The sequence below is a fragment of the Cyclospora cayetanensis genome, unplaced genomic scaffold (assembly GCF_002999335.1).
Source record: "Cyclospora cayetanensis isolate NF1_C8 unplaced genomic scaffold, CcayRef3 CcayRef3_contig_3, whole genome shotgun sequence".
Taxonomy (NCBI): Eukaryota; Apicomplexa; class Conoidasida; order Eucoccidiorida; family Eimeriidae; genus Cyclospora; species Cyclospora cayetanensis.
The window spans coordinates 261,524-289,099 of record NW_020312258.1 but is presented as its reverse complement, the minus strand read 5'-3'; the positions used below and the strand labels follow the sequence as shown (position 1 = coordinate 289,099).

Sequence of the window (27,576 nt, the reverse complement as noted above, 5' to 3'; positions counted from 1 at the left end):
TGCTTTTGCCTGTCATTCGGAGGGAAATAGAGAAAGAGAGAGGGAGTTAGAGATAGAGAGAGAAACAGAGAAAGCGAGAGAAATAGAGAGAGAGAAACAGAGAAAGCGAGAGAAATAGAGAGAGAGAGAGGGAGTTAGAGGTAGAGAGAGAGAGAGAACGAAAGAAAGTGTTCTAATAGGCTGGTAATTAGACATATATGCATATAGATATATGCACATGTATACATCTATACATATACATATATATGTATATGTATATGTGCGTGTTTTTGCGTTGGATGTGTTTTAGGTTGTAAATCGAACGGGATACGTATTGTTGCTTCGACGTCACGGCAATGGGAGTCTGCAGTCGCTTCCTCCTTTTCAGCGAGTTGTGTTGTCGCATGACTTTGGGGCCTCTCGTTTGTCGGTGGGCGTTCCGTCTTCTCAGTTTTTTATGGTGAAGGATTTTGAGATGTATGCGCGGGAGGAGCCGTCGAGCCTGCGGCGGTGTCTCGGCGCTGCCTTCGGTGCAAGCAGCGACTCAACTGCGTGGTCTGGGGAGTTTCTGCTGAGTGACATGGGGACGTATCAGATCCTCGTGGAGAGGACTGAAGTCAATCCTCTGCTGCACTACTCGCTCTCCATGGGCATAGCGCCGGCTCCCTTCTCGCGAACGACAGTCGTGGAGATTCTGCCAGCCTACGTTGTCTCGAACGAGACGTCCAAGGCTCTGTGGTTCTGCGAAGCGGGGGGGAGCCAAGAGGCTCGCTGCCACCTGCTCGAGCCAGGGAGCCTCATGGAATTCCATCCGCAAGGCAAAAAGCCCGTCTCCATTGTGCTGACGGCCGTTCCTCAGAAAGGGCTTGTTCGAAGGGATGCTCGCGCTGATCTCTCCTGGGAAACTGGCGAGCCAGAACTGCCCCCCTCCGTTTCCAAGCAGCTGACTCCGTACTTCTTGCAGCAGCAGCAAGAGATGCAACAGCCTTCGACGCAGACAACGCAGCAGTCGGTGCAGCAACAGCACAGCGAGACCTCTGAGGTGTCTGGACGTTACTTTGGAGGCGCAGAGAGCTCTCAGAGAGGCGGCAGCCGAGCCTTGCAGAGCCTCCAGCAAGTGCCGTCTCCCCTGCAGCAGCAGCAGCAGCAATATCTCGCGAAGGGAGCGCTCGTGGGAGCAGGCGAGGGGGCTGCTGTCGCCAGCCTTCCGGGAGCAGCGCAGCTGAGGTGTCCACTCTTGCAAGGCTCTCCCGGAGAGATCGAGCTGCTGTCTGCTGAGTCACAGCGTGCTGCTGCGGAAGACGCTTGCAGGGAAGCTTGCAGGAAGGGCTCGAACTGCTCAGGCTCTGGCAACACGTCGCAGACGGCGGAAGACGCTGCTGCAGGGGGGGAGGGAAAAGCAGGAGCTGTCTGGTCGGGCCCTATAGAGATTGACAGCGCGCGACTTGTGCAGGTGCGGCATCAGCACGAGACGCAGCCAGCGACGCAAACGGCAGCGGGAACGACGGGGGAGCCTCCCTCGGAGGCTTTCTGTGGACGGTCTTTGGTTTTCCGCCCCAGCGCTTCTAACGCTGTCGGCAACTGCAACAGCGGCAGCAGCAGTTCCTTCTGTCTGACAGAAGTGGAAGTCTGCTTGTACGCGGGCTCGAAATTCGTCCGTCTGAGAGAACCCTCCATCCCAGACTACGTTCTTGTCAACAAAACCTCCTTCGTCCTCTTTGTTGGGCAGCATGGAGTCTCTGCCTACGAACCTGTCCTTCCGGTTCCGCGGCAGCACCTCAAGAAAAGCTACGAATTCCTAGGAAGGTAAGGCGCAAACAAGCGTCTTTTCTTCTTACGCCCAGATCCAATGCAAGACGGTTATCTAGATATACACAGATATATATATATATATATATATATATATATATATAGAGAGAGAGAGAGAGAGAGAGAGAGAGAGAAAGAGAAAGAAAGAGAGAGAGAAAGAGCGACGATTCTAGTTCAGGATGAGGCTTCTTTTTCATTTCTTCTCTACGAGTGTATGCACATACATATACATATACACGTGTATATCTATATACTGTGTAGCTTTTTAAATATTTGTACGCATAGATGCGTACAATGATCTCTCGATATATCCACAGATGCATATCTATACGTGTCTTTGTATGGGCGAGCATATTTATACACATCTAAATATATATGTTTGGATATGTAGATATATATGAAGATATATGTTTACATGTAACTGTACACAAATATGTATATAGACATATGCTCCATGGATTTATATATATTCATGTACACTGGATATATCTTTATGTATGCATATACATATATATATATATATGTATGTATATATGTGTCCATCTACGCCTCCTGGCCGTGTGTGCAGTGATAACGTCATGCGCCCAGGTGGGAGTCTTTATTGTGGAGTAAGGAGGGGTGTGCGTATATGCATATATGTACATATATATATACATACATATATACATACATATATACATATATATATACATACATATAAATATACACATATATATACATACATATATACATATATACATACATATATACATATATATATACATATATACATATATATATACATACATCTATACATATACATATGCATATATATGTATATGTATATGTATATACATATATATATATATATGCATATACATATACATATACATACATATATACATATATACGTATATACATATATACATATATATATATATACATACATATATACATACATATATATATACATATATACATACATATATACATACATATATACATATACATATACATATATATATATATATATATATATATGCATACATACATACATATACATATACATACATATCTACGGGGCTTACTTAGCCATTTGTCCTTAGGCGGGATTTAATTTGGGGGTGTTTTGGTGTGTATTTTGAGTGTGTAGCGTTGTGTTGGTAGAGAGGAGGTGAGTGTTTGCGTGGTCTGGTATTATTGGGTGCCTCCCTTGTGGGTGCAGGTATGGTCTGCCGTTTGCCTTTTACGATCCGACGAAAGAGAAGAAACTGGAGGTGTGGCGGATGTCGTCGGGGGGCCCCCCTCCCTCTGGCCATAGGCTGTCTGGGAGACTCTCTCATTTGCAGTCGCGACTGCGAAGCGGGAGTCGACACGGGATGCCCTCTAAGGTTCTGAAGTCGGGGAGCATGCTCCACGGAGGCGCTTCGGGGTGGGGTGCTAGCCAGACTTGCTTGGCTGGCGTGCAGGGAGTGTCGCACGGGGGGGGGTACAACCCCCCCCCCCCCTGCGAGCTCCCCCGGCGAATCGCTTAGGAGCCTCTGCGGGGGTGGGGCAGGAGGCGAGCTGCAGAGTAGACGCCGCCACGATGCGGCGCATTCGGCGGGAGTACGCGGAGACTATCAGTCTCAAGACTTCTCAAGGGCAGCCAGGCTTGATCCGCTTGGTGCTGCAGAGCAGCGCGGGGGGCCCCCTTCCTGGGGGGCCCCCCGCCTCGCCAGTTGAGCGCGTGGTCGTCTGCGTGCGGCGTCCGATCGTCAAGGGAAGCACCTACTTGGTATTCTTCGAGGCGAGTCGCGCGGCTCCAGAGGCAGCCGAACCGCCCCCCCTAGCGACTGCAGCCGCGCCAGCGAGAGCAACGGCGTGTGCGGTGACAAGGGGAGTCTTGCACGAAGGCTTGCAGCCGTTGGACAGACACAGGCCGCCTCTGCCCTGCCGCGCTCCCTTGCCGTCAGACTGTGCAGTGTCTGCCGTGCCGCAACAAGGCGAAAGGCAGCGACTTGCTGATGCGAGTCTTGGGCAGTCCAGTCCCCGCCAGACAGCGGCTTCTCGTTCGCGCCCCCTCTCCCCCCCCGCGTTGCTGTCTGCGAGAGCTGACGCCGTCTCTGGGCTTGCTGGCGCCTCGGCGCTAGCTGCGGCACCTTCTTCTCTGCCTCCTGGACTGCTCTCCTCTGCTTCGGGAGCAGGAGGGGTAGGAGGAATAGGGGTGCGAGGAATAGGGGTGGGAGGAACAGGAGTAGGAGCAGGAGTAGGAGCAGGATTAGGAGCAGGAGCAGGAGGTGCCCCCTTCCTGCATTGCAGCAGCAGCAACGCCTTTGGAGGACTGCGCCGTGGAATTCCTGGGGGGGGCACTTCTGTGGTGTCTGGAGATGCTTGTAAAGGGCAGATGGTGTCTGCATCTCCTGGCTTGTTCCCGTCGGGGGGGGGGGGGTCGCCTGCTCCCTCGCCAGAGGCGTTAGGGAGGAGTCGGGGGATGCCTGGGAGTGCCTTGGAGCAGGGAACGCTCGCCGTCGACGAGCGCTTGCGCTTGCAGAGACGCGCGCCTCCGGAGCAGCTCGCCTTGGGGGGAGGGGGGGCCCTCTTGCAGCGTCGCACCAAGAGGGGACGGCTGAACGACAGCTTCCGAGAGCTACTGGAGAGGAGGGGTGGACAGAGCAATGCTGCGGGCGAAAGCGACGAGGAGGAGGAGAGCGAGCACCCCCCCTTGTACAGCCAGGATCTCAGTGTGAACCTCGTCCTCGTGGGAGCTGGCTTGTCGCTGATCGACAGCAAACCCGCGGAGATTCTCTACGCCTCCGTGGAGCTGCTGCAGCTCTCCTTCAAGTCTACGCAGGAGGGGGAGAAGCTGCGGCTCAGCGTCGGATGGGTTCAGGTGGATAATCATGCTCCCATGGCGTATTATCCGACCATGCTCCGTCCCATTACAGACGCCCGCGCAGCAGACGTCAGTTCGAAGGGTGTTTTCTCGAAAGACGCTGCTTCTCAGCACCGTCAGCAGCAGCACCAACACCGTCAGCAGCAACATCAGCACCGTCAGCAGCAGCAGCAGCACCATCAGCAACATCATCAACACGGTCAGCAACACCAGCAACACCACCAGCATCAGCGCAGACTTTCGCTCCCGGAAAGTGCAGCAGCAGCAGCGGCGATGACGACGGCTCCTCAGCGTCCTTCCCTCCACAGCCAGCCGCGTGGCGAGGCTGTGGAGGGAAGGACGCCTCGCTCGTGGTATGGGAGCTCTATGAGGCATCGCAGAGTGAATTTCAAGTCTCCCCATATCCGTCGAGGGGGTGGTGTCGATGGAGGCGAAGCCGCAAGCTCCGCTGAAGATCCTGAGGAGCAAAGCGCTGCCGAGGGGGAGGAGATTCGGCGTCGGAGGGCGTCGCGTTCGGGCGTCTCCTCCAGAGACAAGCAAAAACAAGGCCCCTTCGCTTGCTTTCCCGCCGTGCAGGAGGCTGACGCAGCGCTGGGATTGCATTCGGAGGATGCAGCGGAAGGCTTGAAACTACTGGAGGAAGAAAACGCCGTGGGGCAGCTAATTCTGGAAAGAAGAAACACCGTTGACGGGAGGGGCCTTACGGTGATTCCACAATGCGTGTTGCGCTTAGCGCCGCTCTCCGTCAACATGGATTTCCAGCTGGCGTTCTCCCTTCTCCTCTTGTTAGACGATCTCTTGAGGACGGTCGACCTTGATCTCCTGCAACAAAGCGTGAAAGACGTTCGAACTTCCGAGACAGAACCGCACAGTCCGAGTTGGAGAGCAATGTTGGGTGTGTCTTTTCTTCAAGGGAGGCTTGAGAAAGAGAGGGAGAGAGAGGCAGACAGAGAGGGAGAGGGAGAGAGAGAGGGAGAGAGTCAGAGAGAGAGGGAGAGAGAGAAAAGGCTGGGAAGAAGGGGGGGACAGCCGAGGCGGGCTTAAAGGCTACCTGTAGTTCATGCAGTGCATGCATGGGAGGAAGGGAGGAAAGAAAGAAAGAATGCAGCCTTTGAGATAGGCCGCTTGCCGCGTGTATGCATGCGCGTTCTTTGGGCTTGCGCAGAGAGCGGGGCATGTATTATAGATATACAAATATAGATACATACACATATGCATATGTATATACATATATCATTGATCTGTGTGTACCGAGAAGGCGAGCTGGCACTGGCAGAAAATCTCGTGGAGATGTTTTTGCCGTGGTCTTCGGGATGCAGAGAGAGGGAGGGAGAAAGAGAGATAGAGAAACAGCGAGAGAGGGCATGAAAGTTGTGTCTGTTACGGCGGAGGGGGGGAGAAGGGGAGTGCGCGGGGTGGGGGAGCCGGGGTGTCTTAGGGGGGTTGGTGGACAGAGGTGATGGAGAGGCGCGCGAAAAGCGACCTGACAAGGAGACTTGTCTGCTTCCTAATGACGGCTTTTGCCTGCGTCTTGCAAGGCTTCAGTTAGTGCTGTCTTCGCATGTGGAGACTGCGCAGGGCCGGTGGAGGGGGCGATGGCGGAGTCGATGCGGGGGAGTGGAGACAGCGTAGGAAAGGTGTACCTCGGCGTTCTTGACGTTGGACGTGTGATGCTTGTCATCAACATCCGCAACAAGCGACAAGGAACCGATGAAGAGGAGCAGCCCCACAGCGAGCTGATTCGAGGCGTTCTTGCGATCATGAAATCCAGTCCCTACATCAGCGACGCGAATTTGGTGTTTGCATCCGAGGTTCACCAGAATCTGTGTGGACCCCTTGTGAGTCTCGTCTCGGATATCCTGCAAAAATACATCGGGCAGGCTATCAAGCAGATCTTTCAGCTCTTGGGAGCTGTCGATCTTCTCGGAAATCCCGTCATCATGTGCAAGCATTGGAAGTCAGGGGCCCGAGGATGTTTCTACGTGAGAAAAGCTCTGCGAGGGGGGTGGAGCAGATAGACGTCTGTGTGGAGGGAACAGTAGAAGCAGCGGCGTCTTAAACGGGGTGCCTACTGCTGCCGCTTCGAGAACGTGTGGTACATAAATGTACATAAATGTATATATGTGTATGTAAATGTATAGATGTGTATGTAAATGTATATATGTGTATGTAAATGTATATATGTGTATATAAATGTATATATGTGTACATATATGTATAAATATGTACATATATGTATAAATATGTATAAATATGTATATATATATATATATATATATATATATATATATTTATGGCGTTGTAGGGGGATAGGGTGTAGTCGGTATCCCACAGGATCGCGGCGGTCTGATCTTCTCCTTCTTCTTGTGCCTTTTATGTGTATGTCTGTTGATGCGTGTGTTTTTGTTTGCGTGTGTTTGCTTGCTTGCCTTGCTGTACCTTGCCGTGCAGGAGTTTCGCCGAGGCTTGGCCTTGTGGGGCACTCCTGGATTCGCCTTTATCTCCTTCGGAAGGGGATTTGCTCGCTGTGGTGCTGCCTTTGTGGCGGGGGTTTTAGACTCCTCTGGACGTTTTTTCGGCTCTTGGTTCCAGTGCTTTGAGGCATTTGCGAGGAATTCGGATGCCTATTCGGTAATGCAGGATGTGAGAGGGCAAGGCGGCGTCACTGACCAGCCAGGAAGCATTGCGGAGGGTCTTATGTAAGTCTGAGAGCTTTTGCACGAAAGGAGAGGCGTCGTTTGATATCCTCGATGCGCTGGGGGAGGTGCTCTCTGGGAAGGAGGCGCCGCGCGGCAGACAGAAAGCAAGGAGGAGGGAGCGAGACAGGGAAGGGGGGAGAAAAGGAGGGGTACAGTGGCTAGGAGGGAGCGAGACAGGGAAGGGGGGAGAAAAGTCTCTGGCACTGCGCATGCTCGTTTGTTTGTTTGTTGCTTTCGCGCTCTGCTTCCCCCCCTCCCCATCCTTTTACCCCTTCCTTACGGCTGCAGCACCTAGAGGCTCTTTCTGAGAAGAGTAGTCGTGCATGCGTGCACGCATGCACGCACGCACGACTACCGGTGCTGCTGCTCGTTTGTTTGATGCTTCTGTCTCCTTTTTGCCGCCTGGCGAGGCCACCTCTCTGGAGGCTTTTTTGAGGCTATTCAGCTGCTCGCATGTCTGATCCTTTTCAGGGGGCTGAGGGCGGGAAAGAGGGAGGCAAGGAGGCAGGGAAGGGTGTCACTGTTGCTGCCAGCGGCTTGCGATCCGCCGAAGAAGGTCGTCTGCTCTGCAGTGCGCCGACCGACGTCTCACTGGCGTGTGTGTTGCGTGTGTTGCCGGGGGGTTCCCTGCTCGCTGGTGTCGCAGATCTGGAGGCAAAGGCTTCGCCTTCACCTTCGCCTTGTCTCTTGCCAACTTTTGCGGCAAACCCTTCAAGGCAACGCAGCTGCATTTGCTTCAGCAAGCAGCAAACAGCCGTTCGGAGAAATTTCTTGCAGGGGCAAAAGGGCTTGCAATTGGCAGTGCCTCTGCCCTTGGCTCTCTGTGCTTTGGCGTTCCCTCTTCTCTTCTCCTGCTGCTCTCCTCCTCCTGCGTCGGCGCTCTCAATCAAATACAAGCCGTTCCGATGCTCGATTCCGTGAGCGTTCGCTTCACGTGCACGCGTCTGTTGCATGCGGTCGGTGGTGGTAGTCGCGGTGGTTCCGCTGCTGCTGCTACTTGGAGGCAATGCGTGCCCGTTGGAGCGCTTTTCTGCGGCTGCTGCTGGGACGCGCGTGCATGCATGCGTCTTTTTAAATTCGTTAATCTTTATGTATATTTATTTGCATGTGTACACATTCGCGCACACTTGTTTGCTCGTATCCATGTATGTCTATTTGAGGCGCCGCGAGTTGAGTAGGCCTTTTCCCCCTTGGCAGGCAGGTTCTTCCTCGTGCTTTTTCAAGCGCGGCAGATCTCCGAGACGCGTGTGCCTTTCCCGCGCCATCCGCCCACCCATCCATACATGTCTGTCGCTCTCCGTCGCTCTCCGTCTCGCCTCCTTGTTCCTCAGGTACGCCCTCGCCGCGTCTTCTGCATCGGCAGCTGGCGTCCAGAGAGCTACAGTTTCTCTCTGGCTACGGCGCAAAGCACAGTGCCTCGTGCCGCCCGCAGTCCGCCCCCGCAGCTTGTCTTTGCCATCCCCGTCTATCGGCAGCGCGGGGAGGGAGAGGCACGGCTGGCAAGCGAAGAGCGCGTGCAGCGTCTCGAGCAGCGGCTGCAGAAGCTGAGTCGCGTGCAGCACCACTCCCGACGTCGAAAGCCTCAAACTTGCTTGGCTGTTGGTCTGAGAAGGCTTGGGCTGCTCGAAGGCAAGCGCGTCATCTGGAGCTGCTTCAGGGGGGATGTGGCTCAAATTCAGATCGTGCAGACGTTTTCCGGGGAGCCTAACAACCCCACCACCAACTCGGCCTTCTTCCTCACCATTCTGCACTTTCGAGCGGCTGGCAAGCCGCCTCCCGATGAAGGTCTCTGCAGACACGTCAAGGAAGGCTTTAAACACAGAGCAGATCTCGTAGGCTCCTGTCGCCGACTTGCTTTGGTGCCGTTGGCAGCTGTTTTTTGTGTCGAAGAGTCGCGTTTGGTGCAGTCGGTCGTCCTAAAGCAGCTTGAGAGGAAGCCGAAAAAGGGCTCAAGCGCTGTCGCGGCTCTTGCTGCTGCCGAGCAGTCCCCTAATTAATGCGCCTCTCGAACAGTTGGTGGGGAGGGTAGGGAGGGAGGGTGCTTTTCTCTGATATTGCTTTCCTCTGATATTGCTTTCTTGTGAGCGTCTGCTGCCCCCGCCTTGTCGCAATTTAGGGAGATTCGACGGCACAGACCAAGGCGGCAAACAGCACGATCTCCGGCAGCAGCTACAGCAGCAGCAGCAGCAGCAGGAGCAGCAGCACGAGCAGCAGCAGCACCTACTCAGACGAGGACGAAGACACAGACGCCCTCGAGTTTGATTACTCGGAGACGTCGGAAGAAGCCTCCGAAATCTTCGAGGGGCCTCTCTTCAAGGCGCCTTCCTCCAAGGAGCAGAAAGGCGCAGCTCCTCGAGACGCCCCTCCTGCGCCGTCAGCGAGAGGCAAGGGGAACGGCCCACTCTTCAGCAGCACGCGCTACAGCAGCATTCTAAGAAAGGAGGCTGTCGAGCAACACACCCCTCTGCGCTCAAGGAGAGACGCCACGCTGCCTGCCTTTCAGCAGCAAACTCCTCAGACAGCAGCAGAGCACGCCGAAGCCGCAGACAGTCCAACTCAGCAGATGCGGCAACGGCAGCAACAGAAAATACAGCAACGGCAGCAACAGCAGATGCAGCAACGGCAGCAACAAGAACCCAACCGTGGACCCCTGCAGGTGCTCAAGAAGGCGAAAGTAGGGAAGTGGCTTTTAGGACGGCGCATGCCTTTAGAGACAGATCCACTAAAGCAAACATTCGTCTGCAGATGGGTAGAGTTCTCTTCGAAGGCGGCAGCGCTGCACGCTTTCGACCTCTTATCGCAGCTTCTCGATAGCCCCCCTGGGCAGGGACTGGCGGACGTGAGTCTCTACCCGCTTCTGTAATAAAAGGAGCATGCGGCACTTGCTAGCTAGCCAGCAGTCAGCTAGCGAGTTCAGAGGCTCGTTGGCACCAGGTGCCCGCTACTACCCGTCTGCTGGCTCCTTGTTCGCTAGCGAGCGACAGGAAAAAGGGTCGTGGCTTGCGCAACCGCATCGACCACTGCGCGCCTACTACGCTGTTTGCTGCCGCTTTCGCCGCTAGCTGCTACAGCCGTACAGCAGTCACGTTGTGGCCCCTTTCTAAAGCCTCCTCCTGTTAGGGGCGGAGGAGGTCGGAGCTCTAGCTGCCCGTTCAGCCCATCGCTTCCTTTTTTTCTCTGGGTTATAAATGGCTCGGAGCCTTCGGTTACTGCTCGAGTCTCCCCTTTTCTGCGATTACTTCAATGCCTCACACTGTAACGGCTCCTCTACGCTCTGCATTCTGCAGAGGCGGCACCAGGGGGCAGGGGGGAGTGGGGAACCCAAGTTTCAGGATACACGCTGCGCTTGCACAGACAAGGCCCTAACTGCACAGGCGTCGGATAGGCTTCACACGACGCACACGAGGGTGTGGCACAATCGCGATATCCGTGAAAAGGGAGCCTCGAGGGGGCATGGGTGCACAGGTTACCCTACGTGTAGACATCCCCTTAGCAATTAAAGGCCTTCCTAAGTCGCATGCGTCGGGATTCAACGTTCGCAGTGTTATTCAGTGGGAAAGGGGGAAGGCGGCGAATGAGCGGGGGGTTCCTGCGGTCGTTGCTGCCCCTAAGAGCTGCTTCTTACACAAATGCGTGTACTCGCCAATCCAGCGAGAACACAAAGCAAAAAAACATTTGTTCGTCGACCCAAAGTATTTATTGTCCTTAGAAGCATCTCCGTTCAACAGCTTTCCTCGCCAGGTGTTCAATGCGCCGAAGTCTTGGGGGGGGGGGGGGCCCCATTCGTTCCCGACGCGTCGAGAGCTTCAGAGGCTCTCGACGCGTTTTTTCTCTCGAGCGCTATATATCTATCTATCAAAGAAGCAATACCTACTTTTTTGCATGTAATTGACCCTTTTCGACTTGATCTCTGTTATTATCCTTCCCTCCACCGGAGGCAGGTGCAGGTCTGGGGGGCCCCATGGGGCCCCTTGTCGACCCTTGGCGCATAGCCGTTTCCACCCTGCAAACTCGGCAGGCGGGCTTTTTGAAGCTAGAGCTTCCCCCCCGTCCATTGTGCGCTGCTGTGGCTCTTCTTGAACCAAGGAGGGCCGGAAAGGAAGGGAGAAGGCGAGAGTAGCTGCTGCACCACCCAAGGAGAAGCGTGTCGATGCTCCTCCCGCCCCCCTTCCTCGCCTTCTTTGAAATGATGGCTTTCGGAGGAATGCGAATCCAGCCAAGGCGGGCTAGCTGTGCCTTTGCCGTCGGCTCCACGCCGCTGGTAATTCGACTGCGCACACGCCTCCAGACGGCAGTCCCCTTGCCCGCTGTATCGTCAGCAGCAGAGTGCCTCGCATGCACTTCCTGCCAAGTGTGCTTGCGCGTGGCTGTTGCGCGCGTTGCTGCCGCCTCTTCTCCGCCGCCGATCTCCGGAATTTCAAGAAGAAGAAGGTATTCCCTGCAAAGGCCTCCCCCAGAAAGCAGAAAGCCTCCTTCTTTGGCTGTTGCCACCAGGTGCTTGCACGCATGCAAAAGCGCGCCGCTAAATACACGCATGCGTTCTGGGGGGGATGTGCTGCCCTCGCGGCTGACCGTCCCTCCAGCCTTCGTTCTTCCCCAAGATCTCCCCATCAAGCAACAAGGCAAGAAAGAGGCCACCCCGCCGCAGCGCCTCAACAGATGATGAGTGGCAGCTTTCATAATCACTATTTTCAGAAGCAGCAGTGCCACGAGGGGGTCTTTCTCTCTCTAGCTGTGTGTGTGGTTGTATGTGTGTTTGTATGTGTTTGTATGTGTGTTTGTATGTGTGTTTGTATGTGTGTGTGTTTGTATGTGTGTGTATGTGTGTTTGTATGTGTGTGTGTGTGTATGCATGCTGCTACGACGTGGCTGGGTGCTGTGTTGGCTGTGCTGCAGTCCACCTTCTGCTTTCGAGGGAGTGGAGCTCCCCCGCGTACAGCAACGCCCTCTTGGCTGTAGCGAAGCGTAAGTTGTGTCTTTGGGCAAAGGAAGAAGAGGGGGTAGGCAGGTAGACGCAGTCGACCTCGCAAATCTGAGGGTGTGGCTGCCAGCACTCCTGGAGAGTCTCTAAGAAGAAGGAGGGGCCCCTTTCTTTGCTCAGGTGTGGCAAGTGCGACGATTTGGTCGCTGTGCATGCAGGAGGTGAAGAGATGGACGGGAAGGACTTACTGCGCTTTTGCCGGCTCATAGGAGCCAGACGCATGCGGCGTGCAGCAGTGGAAACAGCAGCCGCTCGCTTCCCCGCGACGGCGACAGCTACCCCACATGAAGCAGCGTCGTCCTTACAGCGGAGCCTAGAAGCTGCTGGCGGCATTTGCGCGGAGCAGCAGCAGCAGCTGCAGCAGCAGCAGCAGCAGCAGCAGCAGCAGCAGCAGCTTTCAATGTCTGCTTGCTGCACGAGCAGCAGTGCAGCAGCGGAGGAAGCCGCCGCTGAGCAGGCAGCGCTAGCCGAACTTATGCCGCGTGTGGCGTATCAGGTATATTTTTGACTCGTGCGCCTTCACAGGGGCCCGTTAAGCCTCAGCGACTCAAGCGTTTTCTTTCCTGCATGCGTGGGTGTCTCTGCTCTTGCTCAGTGGCTGCCTTTTCACGGAGTCGGCCCCCTATATGTATATGTATATGGATAGGCGTCTTTTCTCTTGAGCGTCGTTACATGGGGGCTTTCTTGGGATGGTGTGCATCTGTCTTTGGCATCACTGCAGGTGTCATCCTTGCCTCTGCGAGGGATCTTGGAAGTCTTACAAACAACGCAAAGCGATAGCCGCATGCTCGCCGCAGTTGTGCTTGCGCTGCGGGGGGGGAGCTCGGCTGCTGCAGCAGCCCCTCAAGACTTTGTTGCTTGCGCCAAGGCGCTGGCAGCTGCTGGCATTGGCGATCATCAGGCCTTCGGTAAGCCTTCGTTTGCGGTGTACAAGCGCGTGAAGAAGGGCTAAAAACGCCGTCCAAAAGTGCTGTCTCCATGGCAGCACAGGAGGCAGCAGCAGCGGCTTGAGCTGCTGCGTGGCTGAAACGCCGCCTTTGTCGTGCATTTGTGTCTGCAGAGGCACTCGACAAGCGATGTGCCGAGGCTTTCAGCCTGTGGCATCCCGGAGATGTGGGCACTCTCGTCGCTGCCGCAGCAGACATGGGTATAGCGCTGCCGAAGACACTGCAGCAAATCGCTGCGCATGCACAGTCTGTCACGACCAGTGAGTAGTAGGCCCCATGCTTTTTCGCGTCTCTCGCTCGCTGCTGTTGCGGTGCCGCCATACGCTTCGATTTTTTCTGCGTTTGCCTTTTTGGAGGTTTTCGGATTTCCAAAGACGCCAGGGAGTGCAAGTGGCTGTTACTTCTTTACACGAGCAGCAAGATGTTTTTCTTTGAGGGGGTGTTGAGTGGGAAGGGGGGGTTGTGGGGTGGAGTGGGTATGTGGGGGGGGGGCGGGGCGATCGGAGAAGCGCTATAGCAACCAAGCACCATCGAGGCATGTGCGCGGCATCGGTTACTGTACTTACTTGAGGGCCCTCATCAAGTGTCTCTACACTGCGGTCTCTCTTTTCGACTGCACCTGCTGCTGCTGCTGCAGGAGCTTCTCTCGGAGACATCGCGTTGCTGGTCATGGCGTGTTTCCGCCTGCAGCGCGTGCCGCATGCCCTCCGCTGTGGAGTTGCCATGCGACTGCATGCATCCGCAGACGATCTGCACCAGCAGGCTCAGCAGCAGCAGTACCTCCAGCAGACGCGGGAGCAGCTACACAAGGAAGTTGCTGCGCTGCCTGCCTCTGCTGCCGCCGACCTCTTGACTGCAGCGGCAGTTCTCAAACTGGGAATCCCGCCGGAGACTCTGGTGCGTGGCGAGGTCGCTGCATTTCCCCTGTTAGCACTGCGCCTTGAGAGCCGCTGTGGAAGCCATTCTGAGGAAAAGTCGCTGCTTCTGCTGCTGCGAGAAGGGCTCTACAGATAGCGGGAACGAATGGGGGTGCAGTTGGTACCTCTGTTAGCGTCACTGTTACGAGAGCGGTGGTCTAGGCACGCTGCACAGCTCACTGAGTGCTGCTGCCTCTCCGGTTTGATCGCGTGGTGCTCTCACTTGCCGCAGCGCCTTCTCCTGCTGCGATCTTCTCCCCACCGCCTCGAGCTTCCATGCCTGGCTCGGCTGCTAGGGGCCCTCTATCTTCAGGCGGCGCAGAAGCTCCCCGTCCCTCTGACTTTCTGGATGCTTGCGGCTGGTCGTGTCTTGGACCTTACTGGCTCCGTTGCCTTGCAGTTGCTGCACGAGTGGCACCGGCGGCAGCGCGGGGGGAGGAGAAGACTCCCTCCTGCCCCGGCAGCAGAGCCCACACCTCAACCCCCAGCAGTGCACCCCGCCAGCTGCTGCACTCTGCTGCACGCATTCGCTGCTGCCGAAGCAACAACAGCGACTGCCACAGGGGACGGCGGACTGGCAGCTCCTCTGACTGCTGTGCGGCAAGCTCTCCAAATGATATATGTGCTGCAAGAGAAGCAGCAGCAAGTCTGCCCGCAATCGCTTAAGGATTTCCTCAAGGCTCAGCAGCACTCCGCAGTCTCTCGGGGGATTTACTGGGGAAAGGCGCCAGTCGGTGCTCTCGTCTTCGGGGGGGTGGAAGGAGAAGAAGCAGCTGCAAGCTCACCAGCAGCAACAGACGCTGCTGCTCCCGCTGCTGCTGCTTGGGCTCCCCCTGATCGTGCACTTGGCACTTCCTCCAGGGCAGCCACCGATCCAGAAGTCTCTCTCGAGGCTCTCCTTGAAAAGCTTCTGGAAATGCGCAACGCCCTGCTGCACGCTGCTGCCAGTGAGACCGTAGCAGCGGCAGCGCTTGCAGGAAAAGCAGCAACGCCAGCGACAGCCGCAAGCCCTCTCCTGTCCACCTCTGCAGATCTCTGGCGCCGTTCCGCCAACGCAGAGACGCTGCTTGAAGTACTCAAAAAGCTGCAGCCCTCCTCGCAGACACAGCAGCACCATCCCCCGAACTTCTCGCTGCGCCAGCTCCTTGCCATTGTCTACGCTGTGGTCGGTGACAGCCGGTCCTTCTCTTTCTTGCCTCTCCCAATTCGGTAGAATCCTTGAACCGGATGCGCAAGCCCCCGCGTGCCTCATTTTGGTGCCTTTGCTTGCACACACGCGTAGCCGCTCAGCGCAGACGCCTGTTCTGCTTGATGCATGCAGGGCGTCTCTCCGCTGCTTGCACCTCTGCCAGAAGCATTCCCTTGCTCGCCTTTCTTTCGGTGTGTAGAAGAAGAAGCAGCCGCAGCAACGGCAACTGCAACGGCCGAAGCGGCATATCTTCAGGACGCGATTCTTAAGGCCATTGCGCAGGAGCTGGTGCAGCAGCTACAGCAGCAGCAAGTGCCGCCTCCGCGGAACGTCTCTGAGGCTTTACAGCACAGTGTACGACCTTTGCTGAGCACGCCGCTGCTGCTGCTTTCGCCAGGGGCTCCACTGAGACTGCTGCCGCTTTTGCCTCCGAGGCATGGAAATGTATACATATCCATATGTATGTGTGTACATTTACGTGTGTGTATACGTCCGTGTATGTGCGTCGATCCGCCTAGGTTGTTAGCAGTTACTGCGAGAGGATGTTTTCCATACCTCTACCCTCTGCTGGGGTAGGCCCCTCCCGGATTGAAGCTGAAGGCTCCTGCAGTCCACCTTTGGGGGGGCCCCCTGTCCTCCAGCTCAGAGGGGCAGTGGCTGAACGCGAGCTGTTTGCGGCATTGATGGAGCAGGGAGCAGACTTCCTCGTGAGTGTGCAGCCTGTGGAGTCGACGGCGTGCAGTGTATGAGAGACAGCGCACAGAAAGAGGAGAGCATGACTCCGGGAGAGCGGAATGCATGCAAGTACCTCCTTAATGATGCGACCGTCTGTACGTGTGGCCTTGCTGCGATTGAGACTCGTTTCAGGTCGGTTCCACTCTTACTCCCGCTGTCTCCGCAGCCGCAGTCGAGCCAGCGCGCAACACGGCATACTGCTACCTGCCGCCCTCCTCTTTGCACAGTTCAGAGAGGCAAGGCGAGCCAGACACTGACGTAGAATTCGAAGGAATCAGGGAGGAAGCTGGAAGGGGCATTCTAGAGGCTGACACCCTGCCCCTCTCGTGCACTTCAGAAATGCACAAGCTCAGTGTAGAAAGAGACAGCAGCGGCCTCTTGTGGGTTGGGGGCATGTGTGCGCTGCACCAAGACACTGCAGCGGCCCTTAGATCCTTGCAGTGGGGGGGTTGGAAGATTGTCTTACTCCCCCACCGTCTGTGGGAGGGGCCCCCACGGCATGTGCGGATAGAGGCCATATGCAGGGCACGCCAGACTGTCCTCATGGAAGGATGCCACTAGAATTCGCAGGCAGAGCTCCCTGAGGGCAGCAGCTTGCCTATCTGAGTAGGGTATCAGGCAGCTTCGAGGCACTTTATTCCTTCAGCGCCGGATGGCTAGAGGAGGCAGCAGTCAATGTTATTTCGACAAATTGGAGTAAGAGGAACGCGGGAGTGAGAGGGGGCAATAGCGGTCTTGGGGCAGTTAGCTACCACCACATGCATGCGAATGTCGGTAACAACTAAGGCTACTGAGCAACTTGCGCATAGAAGACATCTACAGGGACGCTTTCTAAGGAGCCTGTAGCTTGTTGCGTTGGGGCGGCATGAGAGGCCAGGGGATAGGTATCCCATAAGGTTGGTACAGTTAAGGACTTTTGAATGCTCACTCTGGGTGTTCGCGATTCTCCAAAGCTGGGGGATGGCGGGGACCTCCAAGAACGATACGATGCGCCACTTTGCGCGTACGATGTGCTGAATATCGTATACACGTCTTCAGCTCCTCAGAAACAGCGGCCGCCCGCAAGCCCCCCCATCGCACTCTCTCCGTATGTAGAGTGCGAGTCTAGGGCAAAGCCCCTTGAGGTCCAGCAAGGGCCGAGAATCACCAAAATGTGCAAACTTAACTAACTGGCATTTGAGCGGCTCCGTGATGAGAGATTCGATTCCAAGTCCCTTTAGAAACCAACAGTAAGGTCGAGGCGCTTTCATAGGGCGTGCTCTACTCGATTGTGTAAGCGCGGGCGGTTTCTTGTGTAGGGGAAGCAAGGATAGCCAGGATGTACGTATCAGAATGCTACTGACTGGGAAGGAATTCGTTGTCAGGAGCTTAGCGGGGGGCCCTAAACATGTTTTCTCTGTGCTTATCAAAATCTGTCAGCACGAACGATAGGGTGTGCACGCAGCTGACGCATGCGCAGCTCCTGTGCTACAGCTGAATATGCTGTAGAGTCATTTATTGCTAGCTGTCTAAGCGGATTACCGATTGTTACGTCAACCGTGTCAACACACAATCCATAATATTAATGGGACGCGTCGGGAGGTCGCTTGCACGCAATATTCGCTGTGTCTCCCGCTCCGCCCTCAGGATGTACGTGCAGCGCGTTTTCTGATTTACTTTCAATGCCTGAACTGTCATCCCTATAACACTTTTACCGAACGCCCTGCGTACACTCAGGAAGTTAAATCACCCTCCAAGCGATCGCGCGCTTAAGGCAGAAGTTACTGCTTTACATGTTTTAGAAAAAGGTGAAACTAATTGAGAGCTGGGGACTACTAAGCAGCATTGGCTTTTGTAATGAGGAAGTTCAGCCGTCGCCACGAGTGTCCGTACACCGCGCGAGTCGAGTCTGTGCTTTTTTCTTCCGAAAGCGCTGCTCAACGGCATTCAATCAATGAAATCATGATTTTTCTGACTCCCTATATTTTGTAGCACATATGCGTTCATGCGTGAAAGGAAGCTTTGTGCTGGAGGAAGAGCTGCGCCCGTAGTCCAACTCAGCGATAGAGGGCCCCTGACCGGCACGGCTACTGCTGCCGAAAGTGGCAAACTCCGCACGTTTTCATTAATTTGCATTGACAATTACACACTGCTATGTTCCTTTTCGTTTCTGCCTTCTTAGCTGCATGTACCCTTCATATCGTGCACAAGCGCACACTGGCAAGTGATCTCATCAGGGAGGGAGTTCACGGACGGCTCTACCTACCCATGAACTGCTTTCCGAACGCTCACAAGTGCACGAACTGGAATTGATGCAGACGTGAGCGTCCTAAGCGGAAGTGCATAGAGGTTCCTGGAAGCAAGAGACACTGCACTCTGAGGGGCTGTGATTTTCTCGAGGCACGCCAAATCGCTAGCCAAAGTACCGACAGCGTGAGGAGTCCCAAGGGCTTGTAGGAAAAGCCTAACCTGTGGGTGGTGCCATAAAGTGCTCTAGGCCTCTCTATATCAGCTGAGCTTCGGAATTGGCAATGCTCCTCCACTCCGTGGCGAGACACCTAGCGGCTACAACCACCTCTGCGGCAGCGTATTCAGCAACGGCGTTGAAAGCAGCACCAACCGCGTTAGCAGCAGCAACAACCAGGCACGCCTTGCTTCCAACTCTACCAGGTGCACCTCTAGGCCCCTGCATTGCTCCCGCATCCGTGCTCATAGGAAACTTAAGCGCCTCGTTCAAGCCCCTTAGGCCTCTTGGACAGGGCCAAAAGAGGCCTTTTTCTAATAATGTTCAGAGAAATCTTGCAGGTGGAAGCCTCGTGGTGGCGCGCGAGAGTGTTGCCACGCTAAGCGATCTTTTACAGCAGGAAGACTCTCTTGGAGGGCTGGTGGACAGCTACAATAACCGGTAAGCCGTCCGTGTCTATTCCCGACTTTCGCTGTATGCAAGCTACAACAACGCCAGGTAAGTCGTGACTTTTACTGCATGGCAGGTTCTCTTTTCTCGAGTACAAGCTTTCAGATGCTTGGTATCGGGGCGTTGCACACCCGCTTCGAAGAGTCTTTGTACCGACTGTACACTGCAGAAAGTCGCTCGAGTCTGTCATGTCTTCGCGCGAGCTGGAGCAGCGAGCAGAGGCTGCTTGCCGCTTGGAGCGGCAGATGGCCTTAAAACGAGGCCTTTCGCTTACAGCCCCTCGGCGACTCACCTACGTGAAGTTTCAAAGGCCAGTGCTCGCCAACCGAATTTCCTTTAGCGATACCCTCCCCCCCCTTCTACCAGCCCTTAGTACGAAGCCTCCAGAGCAAGCAAATACAAACACGGACAGCCTTCTGAAGCGTGTGCCACTCTCATGCGGTAAGACAATCACCAGACCGTAGGCAACCTGAGCGGAATATATATATATATATATATATGTATATATATATATATCGGACGAGAGATGTAATGCGGAGATTGACGTTCACCTGAGACTTGGCGCGTGCAGTGGCCAAGGATTATGCTGTTGGAACCTGCGTGATTGCGCAGCTGTAAGAGCCTTGCTGGCGAAGTCTGCAGCTCTCTACGTTGACTGGCATGATTTTTATAGCGCGTTAGAACCCTTAGTGCTAGGGCAGATGCAGGATGGATCTGCTGCAGATCCCGGCGAGCTTCAGAGCAGAAGCAACGCCAGAAAGGCGCTTGAGAGTACGTGCAAGCCGATGCGCATGAAGTTGAAGCTGGAAACGTGTGCTGTATCGTGCCTTTTTCTGCTGGCAGCGGGCAGCGTTAGCTGAAAAGCTGCGAACGTGTCACGAAGCGTGATCCCCTAGTGCGTGAGCTGTACGTCTGTAGCTTTTTGTGATGCAGAGGCCTTTGCTGCAGTGCAAGGCACACATGGCGGTTTCGCGGATATCTTCGAGTTGCTTTTGACGCTGTGCAACTTCTGTAGCGTGGAGGGGGATGAGCGGATCAGAGGTAGAATAGGCGGATTTATTGTGCATTGAGGAGCGATGCACAAGGCACACAGATAGATGTATACTAGCAGTGAAACGCGAGAGGTTGAGAGTTTGGACTCGGGAGCAGCGATGGCAGATAGCGGGGGCAAGAGAGAGGCCTCAAAGGCAGTGTGAGAGCAAGGGCTTCAAAGAAGATGCTACTGGGTGGCGTTTGGCAAATTAAACCGTGCTGTCTCCGCCATTCGCTCTCCGCACAGAACATGGCAACCACTGTAGGAGGCCTTAAGGCTTCAATATGATGGCATTGTGAAACACACGCACACAGACATACATACACACACATACACACATACATACATACACACACGCATACACACACAGACACACGTACACACACAATCAGTTTTGTGCGTCTCAGCGATCTTCGCTCTCTTCGACAGAGAAGAAAGCGGGTCTTTGCACTTCTTCGTGGTGGCTGCCGTCTTCCATCATCTCCACCGAAGTGCAATTTTAGTCTCTAAGCTCTTAATACACCCACCCTCTAGACTCCCGTGGCCTACACGACAGTACGGCACGAGGCAGCAAGGGCGTCAGTCAATACGACTTAGACTGCGGGTATAGGATGCCATGTGTGTTGTACAGTGTTGTTGACTCCCTTCATACTTGACAAGTTCCGCCGCGCGCAAATACCTTTCCGCACCGTAAGCTCTTCTGAGTCTGTGCTTTGGTCGCGGCAACTGGCTCCTGGCCACGTCAGGTTTGGCTATTCGCTGTGACGGCAGGGCACTTACACATGTTGTTGTATCATGCTGCACACATGCACATATAGGCATTGGGGTAGGCGCATGTGCATCACGCATGCGCCAACATGCTGAGTCTCAAATGGCTGGTGGCCCTTGCCTCTCTCTCTCCAGCATAGCCTGCCCCCTAGCCTGTTTGGGATGCAGGTCGATGATTTGGCTATTGCGAGTGCCGTGGAGATGTTTAAGGGCAAGTACCCGTTCCTAGGCGTTTCTCCAGAGTGCGGGAAGACGCTGCCAACAGCAACAGCAGTAGCAGCAGCAGAATGCGCGAAGAAGGAGCTATTCGTTGACGTGCAGGAGGAGCCCTGGACGAGCGCCTTTTGCCATGCTGGCCTTGCGCTCACATTTGACGATTTTGCTCGAGTGTAAGTTAGGGTATATACGGCGTGAGGCGAACACGGTGTGCAGTCTTTTGATATTTGCTGGATGGGCGTTTTCTTGGCCTTCAGGTGCTACAACACGCCAGAAAAGGCGTCGACCACCACCACATCCTTGTTGCGACTGCCCCTCATTCTTCTTCTACGGGATTTGCTCTGACAATCAGTCAGATATTAGTCTCATTTCGGCTAGCGAGCTGGCTGCCTGCCAGCTTTTTCCAACTTTTCAGCTATGACGCCCCATCCAAAGTCTCCTTTGGCAAACAATGAACTCCAGACTTAGTAGACTTCATAAAAAGCTACTGAGTGTTCCTCAAATGAACCCCACCTTGTACTATCGACGCCCCTCAGTTTTCTGCATTCGGGGAGAGGGACGGCGCGGGCGGCCGTTGCTTTACTCTTCCCCAGCATACACAAATTGTTGTCTACAGCGTCTAGCTCACACAGACACACACACACACACCACTTGCGCGTTGGTGTACGGAGCTGATTCTACTCTACAGCAAATTGGACGCGCGAAGAGACACACCGCCAAATAGTCAATTCTTGGCGAATTTCTACTTACACCAACGCAATGCAGTATAGAAAGCGCTTCAGTGTGCCTTAGCTCGCTACATCGGCTAGCCATCTGCCCAGCAGGGTTGCACGGTGCGCTTGTTCACCTTGTTTCCAAGGTGAACAAGCATCATCTACCGATAGGCACCCCAAGGTTGACTGCTGTCGTGTGGTGCAGTTTACTGTGTGCCACGTTGTCTACTCGTTAACACACTGCGAAAGAAATCAGCCTTCAACATTTAGATACTCTATTGATGTGCCTGCGGCCTGAGCAGAGAGCTTCATGTCCCCCCGTTCATAGAAAGGCAAAAGCAAACCGTTCATCTGACCGAACTAGATCAGGTATGTCGCTGAACATTGTGTTTGAACACTTGCTGCCTCAGCATTGTTGCTGCCATGATTGTTGGCACTGCTTTGGCTATCGCTGCTCAGATCTTTTGCAGTTACACGTATGTTGCCGTTTAGTCGGTGGCTCTCTGAGGCTCGTCGTGCTAGTGGGTGAGCGTGAGGGAGTGGTACCGGTGGCGTGCTTCTTTGTCTTGTCTGTACACTAACCGTAGTGTGAATCCAGGTAAATTTCCTGCAGCATTTTCTCGTGCTCAATCAAATCTTTTTGGTGTGAAGGGCTTCGTGTGCCGGCAGGTGGCCCTGCCCAACGACCGGGGGAGTGAGCGCGTGTGATTCAGGGTATCTCAGAGGGGTCAGGGAGATCTTTGTTCGTGTGTTAGCTGGCTCCTTTGTGTTACATGCAAATTTGCCTAAATACGCAATTAAGTGCGAAGATTTTGATTGAGCAGCCACCGTTGGTCTTGTGCCTTTGCGTAATCGTAATGGCCCGCGATTGCACCACTCCAGGTGTATGGACAACATTCATTGTGGCGGCTGCTGTCTCAGCAGTTTTCGGCGCGCGCTCTGCATCATCCACGCATTTACTCCCTTCGTTTCACAGACTCGCTCACTATCCTAAAGCCTCGCGCTTGCTTTCTAGGGAGGTCACCACACCGGCCAGTACGGCCCCTCCGCTCAACAGCAAAGCCTCGATTCCATCGCCTGTATCGAGGAACCCGTTCATCAACCAGCGCAGCTGGAGAGAACTCCCGCTTTCCTTGTCATTTTCGTCGCGGAGCCTTGCGGCGTCGGAAGGTTCCTCAGATTTCTCCGGATCTCAGGGGCTTCTCCCCCTAACGCAGAAGACAATGGCCTGGCGAAGTCACGGGGGTTCAAATGAAGAGCTGGTGTCCAACCTTAGGAGAAACGGAGTGTTTAGTGATCAAAGAGTATTCGAGACGATGCTCAAGGTGCGCTCTCTCCTGGTGTACGTGCACACCACAGCACACACAAACTGGAAGGAAAAGTGTAAAGGTTTCCGCGAGATTAATTCCCTCCCTTGTGATACATGACCTTGCCAGCACGATAGCTAGTTGCCAAAAGAGGAATTTCAGCGGCACTGACACCCGCCGCGTACGGTGATTCGACATGGATCGCAGTTGACTCTTTCCAGTTGCTTTCTTTCTCCCCTACTTGCCCTGCGAACCCTCGACCGCAAACACCCCCAAAGTTATCTCTCAAAACGCAATATGTGTCTCTTGTTTGAAGGTTGATCGTGGCTCTTTCGTGAGTATGGCCCCCTACATGGACTCGCCGCAGCCAATCGGCTACGATGCAACAATTTCTGCACCGCACATGCATGCGATGGCTCTGGAAGAGCTCAAGGATCAACTGGTCCCTGGAAACAGAGCACTCGATGTTGGTAAGCAGCTGGAGGGGACTGGGAGCCTGCAATGTTGTGAAGGTGCCTAAATACTCCTGCTGTAGCCTGCTGCTCAGAGGGCCTGGCGCTAGCTTCTCGACGTAGATACAGCTGGAATTCCGTGTTGGCATGCAGGGGCTGTGCATAAAAGTCGTCTGCGCATGCACCCTTGAGTGCATATGTAATGCATGCGTCATCGTCGTACCCCCCTATATGTACATGCCTCTGCTGATCTACCAAGACAGGGAGACCGAGAAGGAAACGAGGCAGCTGTCAGAAGTGTTGCCGTATCAAAGGCGATTGGTCAAAGCGGGCTTCAAGAGCGTGCCTTATAAGCAGAGGACCTGCACTTTTTAAAAGTCTCATCATCGCTTAATGGATAGCTCTGTATATATATACATATGTATGTACATATACATGGGAGGGGTAAGTATGGTGGCTCTGTGTGGCTTAGCGGTAAAGTATTGAGGGCACCTTTTTAGTACGTCTCTGTATGTCCTTAGGGCTGTAGAGCGTCTTCTAGCATGTGCAAATGCTTGGCGAGGATTGCTGTTCAGGTTCAGGAACTGGATACTTGACAGTATGCATGGCCCTCATGGTAGGGGCGGACAAGGCTGGAGGCGGCACTGCCGTAGGAATTGATTATATTCAGGGGCTTGTCGACCTTTCTCGCAAGTGCGTGTTTGCAAGCTCGCTCTCGTCCGTAGCGTGTTGTGTGTGCAGCTCTGTGGAATTCGGGGAGGGCGTGTGGCGCAATCGGTTGAGGAGTGGGGGTGATACGGGGAGGGGGGGAGTAGAAGAGATCCTTACGTGGGGTTTGTCCCTGTGTGTTTGCCAGGAACGTGGCTAGCGCGTTTCCTTCCTTGCTGCAAGGCTCCAACTTCGCGTTGGTGAAGGGTGACGGCTGGTCAGGAGGTCCTGCATCAGCGGCCCCTTACCACGCAATTCATGTGGGTGCAGCCGCAGCAGCGGTGCCTGCAGCGCTGCTGGAGCAGCTGGCTCCTGGAGGTCAGATGGTCATACCAGTGGAGTGCAGACGAGGCAAGATACGAATCGAGGGACGGGGAGAGAAGGAGGTTCGGGGGCATGGGTGTGGCTGGGAACCAGGACAGGCGCTTGTCGGTGTCGAAAAAAACAGCGCGGGAGAAGTCTCCCTGCGGTACATTACCAGTGTGATGTATGTGCCTCTCGTCAAGCAGCATTGAGCACCGACGGGCTGGCGCTGCTGTCGTTTTTTCTCTCTCTGTCGTTCCGTCTGCACGAGTAGATAGCGTTCCTCGTGGCCTGCCTGCACACAGCGAGGCCTCTTGCGTGTCTATGTACAACTTGAGCTGGAATGCTGGGGGGCGTGCATGTGTGTGTCGGAGCTCTCGCATGATGATGGCACCTGCCTGCGACTGGCAGACAATCTGGATCTGTCCGTCTCGGGTATAGACGGTTCTCTCCAAGCGCATCTATCGCAGGGCACCGCCGTAATTTCGGGTGCTCAGGTGTATGTGTATGTGTATCGCTGTAGATGCCTGCGTGTATGCACCCGCACACTTGCATGCATTCACGTCTATCGCCACGGCGACTGCAAGTGCAATCGTAACTTTATCGACGTGGGACTCTCAAGACTCCCACTCTCTGCATGGAAGGGCTCCAAGTGGCGCTGTCACACGTGTGCGCCACTTACGCATATCTTGTGAAGTGGAAGCGTTTTGAGGAGGGAACTCTTAGGGAGGCCTCCTTCTGGTGTGTGCGATCCTGATATAGTTTCCTGCTTGTCAGGCACCCTGCTATAGCCGACTCGCCGCTCACGAGCTACCGAGCGAACGGGTGTTGTGCAAGGGTCAGTATCTCTTATTCTTTCGCCCCCTCGCACACAGCTGTGGAGCATCGGGCAACCGGCCTAAACTCCCCGGCACCTCGCTCTGCTTATCAGCGAGCTCAACGGCAGGCGAACTGGTGTGCATGCGTCACGCTGTTGCTACGTCTAGTTAATTGCCGCGCAATAGAGCACGTATAGCTTCATTTCAAGCACCGCGTACGGATTACAACTGTGAGTTTAGATAGGTCTGGAGGGGCTTGCTAGGCATGAGACCAGGGACAGAGCGTCTAAGATCTCCGCGGCAAGAGATGCCGACGTAGGATCTCTCCAGGTGGGACGCTGTCTAACTACATGCAACTTCAGCCGCTCTCAACTAAAGAGCAGAATATGTGCCTTTGGGGGTGAACGGAGGACCCTGTTGGTCAACCTATCTGGTGAAACCGTGAGCTTCTTAGCCACAAGGTGGCTTGTCTGCTCCCTGATTCTTAACGGCTGCTGCAGCAAGCTTCTACGTTGGTGGAATAGAAGCGTTTGTCGCGGCCAGACGACCTGCGTGTGGAGGCCTTCAGAGCTGGTTGAAGCGGGGCTAGAGATTCGGTCGTGGCACATTTGAAATACAAATTGGCAGCTGGAAAACGAAACCGTTACGACGTGTCAGGTGGTTCCTGAACACTGAATCCATGCGTGATCCCAATGAAACGGTCCCTGGCTATGCTTTCTGACCCCTCGAATATTCAGTGAGGGCTTCCGCGGAGAGAGCGAAGACCGGCTGGCGCGAGTGCACGAAGCTTTTTTAGTGCATTCATGAAGGCCTGCTATTTGCATGCTGCCCTAAGTTGCTGTAATACTCTTAATCTTTCGTTAGGGCTTGCATTCCTCCGCGGAAAGCTGAGTTCAGTTTTCCGCAGAGCTGCCTATGAATTGTTGCAACTTCCTGGAGTTGTCTGTACACTCCGTTGGCCCGTAGGGTGGCCTGTACTGCATGTGTGCGTTTATCAGAGGTACTGTGTTGCTTAACCCGTAGCTCTCTGAGGCGACAAGTATCGAGCTTTCAGCCTCTTCATCGGGAAAGGAGATACTTGGCAAAATATTGTTATGGTGTTCCGTTCGACAGGCGCTTTCTTTCCCTTCTCACTGAAGGCCTCGCCCTACACAGGTACGACAAAATACAATGGAGGGGCAATTAGAGCGCGCGTTGCTGCACCCAGCTCCGAACACTGCACGTTTTCAAAATCGCAGTCACACATAGCACCATGTAGCGCACAGGCCCCCAAGGTGGTCTCCTTGTATCATATTTTGCTAGCCCAAAGCGGGACCCAGTGACACATACGAACATGTTAACCTGAAAGTCAGCTCTTAATTGATGAAGAGAAAATTAAAGAGGCAGATATTGGCTGAAAGTGGTGTTTCTCCCCACAACACAAACTCCAGCATTTAGAGCGAAAAGCGCATTGAAGGGAGTAAGTGAGGCGACCTTCATTGCTAACGCAGCAATCAGAACTTTAGAAGGACGACAGATTTTTGTCAGCCCCCTCGGAAGAATCCTCTCGCACGAGCGAGAGGGCCCGCCGAGGCGGGGTCAGTGCTTCCATATTTCGATTGCAGGAAAGCTGCGACTACCCATCAACTTAGCATTTTGCATTAAAACTCCATGATGAATAAATAAGCCTTTGAAACGCCACTAATTGTTGCCCACTCCCCCCGGCAGCGTCTACCAGTCGCAGGGGCCCCCCCGCCGCTTGGAGGGCCCTCCCGATGCCCTAAGTCTGTTTTCTCAGCCCACATTAAACTTCCAGAAGGAATCAGTCCAAGGGCCTGGCTTGCTTCTTTTTTTTCTTGTATTTGTTTTGTCTTCTATTCATTCCTCGCTGTGGGGGCGGGAGATTCAGATATCAGGGTTCTCTCCTTTTGAGGCATGGTCTGGGAAGGGATCCTTGAACGGTTCCCAGGGATTCTGTTGTCGTCTGTACGTGGACTGCGCAACGTAAGCAGTCAGAGCCTGCATGCACAAACTGTACATAGACTAAGCCAGCTTAGGAGTCGATCAACCACTTACGTACCAGGGAATCAGTCCCCTGGATCGCATGGCTGCCTTAAGTCCAGCTGGCCCTCTCTCTTAGAGTGTATTCGTGCTTGGGGTTAGCCTTCCCTTCGCCTTCCCCCGTTTCCTCCTCCCTCTGCGCCTTCTTGTGCGATTGCTCGTGTTTGCTGTACCTCCTTTGCTTGCTACGCCTCCTTGTTGTGCTTTGCGGCCAG

The 27,576-nt window shown here is 54.5% G+C and overlaps 4 protein-coding genes across 4 annotated transcripts; all 4 read left to right on the top strand.

Moving 5' to 3' along the window:
- Positions 1–295: 295 nt before the first annotated feature.
- On the top strand, positions 296–10,204 carry LOC34621939. The gene is made up of 12 exons (XM_026338721.1): positions 296–918; positions 1,291–1,785; positions 2,993–3,135; positions 3,303–3,930; positions 4,387–4,757; positions 5,055–5,537; positions 6,221–6,453; positions 7,094–7,341; positions 7,988–8,258; positions 8,673–9,173; positions 9,458–9,718; positions 9,860–10,204. The coding sequence occupies exons 1-12, from the start codon at positions 437–439 to the stop codon at positions 10,202–10,204; spliced, it is 4,461 nt and encodes a 1,486-aa protein (XP_026194506.1). The 5' UTR covers positions 296–436.
- Positions 10,205–12,491: 2,287 nt separating this feature from the next.
- LOC34618944 lies at positions 12,492–16,671 on the top strand. Its single transcript, XM_026338720.1, is given in 11 exon segments — positions 12,492–12,611; positions 12,744–12,818; positions 13,044–13,247; positions 13,316–13,529; positions 13,907–14,166; positions 14,419–14,961; positions 15,508–15,588; positions 15,729–15,809; positions 15,894–16,118; positions 16,243–16,368; positions 16,417–16,671. Coding segments are annotated over 11 exon segments (2,184 nt in total).
- A 1,949-nt stretch (positions 16,672–18,620) lies between these two features.
- On the top strand, positions 18,621–21,365 carry LOC34618945. Its single transcript, XM_026338719.1, has 7 exons — positions 18,621–18,994; positions 19,173–19,424; positions 19,530–19,774; positions 19,922–20,044; positions 20,668–20,726; positions 20,973–21,193; positions 21,278–21,365. Exons 1-7 carry the CDS (start codon positions 18,621–18,623, stop codon positions 21,363–21,365), a joined length of 1,362 nt encoding a protein of 453 aa, XP_026194504.1.
- Positions 21,366–22,956: 1,591 nt separating this feature from the next.
- On the top strand, positions 22,957–24,715 carry LOC34618946 (protein-L-isoaspartate O-methyltransferase). Its single transcript, XM_022732259.2, has 4 exons — positions 22,957–23,058; positions 23,357–23,510; positions 24,068–24,185; positions 24,349–24,715. The coding sequence occupies exons 1-4, from the start codon at positions 22,957–22,959 to the stop codon at positions 24,713–24,715; spliced, it is 741 nt and encodes a 246-aa protein (XP_022590032.2).
- The last annotated feature ends 2,861 nt before the right edge of the window (positions 24,716–27,576 follow it).

Coding starts and splice junctions, on each gene's coding strand:
- LOC34621939 (XM_026338721.1), top strand. CDS start 437: ATGGTGAAGGATTTTGAGATGTATGCGCGGGAGGAGCCGTCGAGCCTG. Junction 919..1,290: donor CTGCCCCCCTCCGTTTCCAA/GCAGCTGACTCC, acceptor AGACGCTTGCAG/GGAAGCTTGCAGGAAGGGCT. Junction 7,342..7,987: donor AGCATTGCGGAGGGTCTTAT/GTAAGTCTGAGA, acceptor CTGGTGTCGCAG/ATCTGGAGGCAAAGGCTTCG.
- LOC34618945 (XM_026338719.1), top strand. CDS start 18,621: ATGCTCCTCCACTCCGTGGCGAGACACCTAGCGGCTACAACCACCTCT. Junction 18,995..19,172: donor GTGGACAGCTACAATAACCG/GTAAGCCGTCCG, acceptor TGTACACTGCAG/AAAGTCGCTCGAGTCTGTCA. Junction 21,194..21,277: donor TTTGACGATTTTGCTCGAGT/GTAAGTTAGGGT, acceptor CTTGGCCTTCAG/GTGCTACAACACGCCAGAAA.
- LOC34618946 (XM_022732259.2), top strand. CDS start 22,957: ATGGCCTGGCGAAGTCACGGGGGTTCAAATGAAGAGCTGGTGTCCAAC. Junction 23,059..23,356: donor TATTCGAGACGATGCTCAAG/GTGCGCTCTCTC, acceptor TCTTGTTTGAAG/GTTGATCGTGGCTCTTTCGT. Junction 24,186..24,348: donor CTTGTCGACCTTTCTCGCAA/GTGCGTGTTTGC, acceptor TGTGTTTGCCAG/GAACGTGGCTAGCGCGTTTC.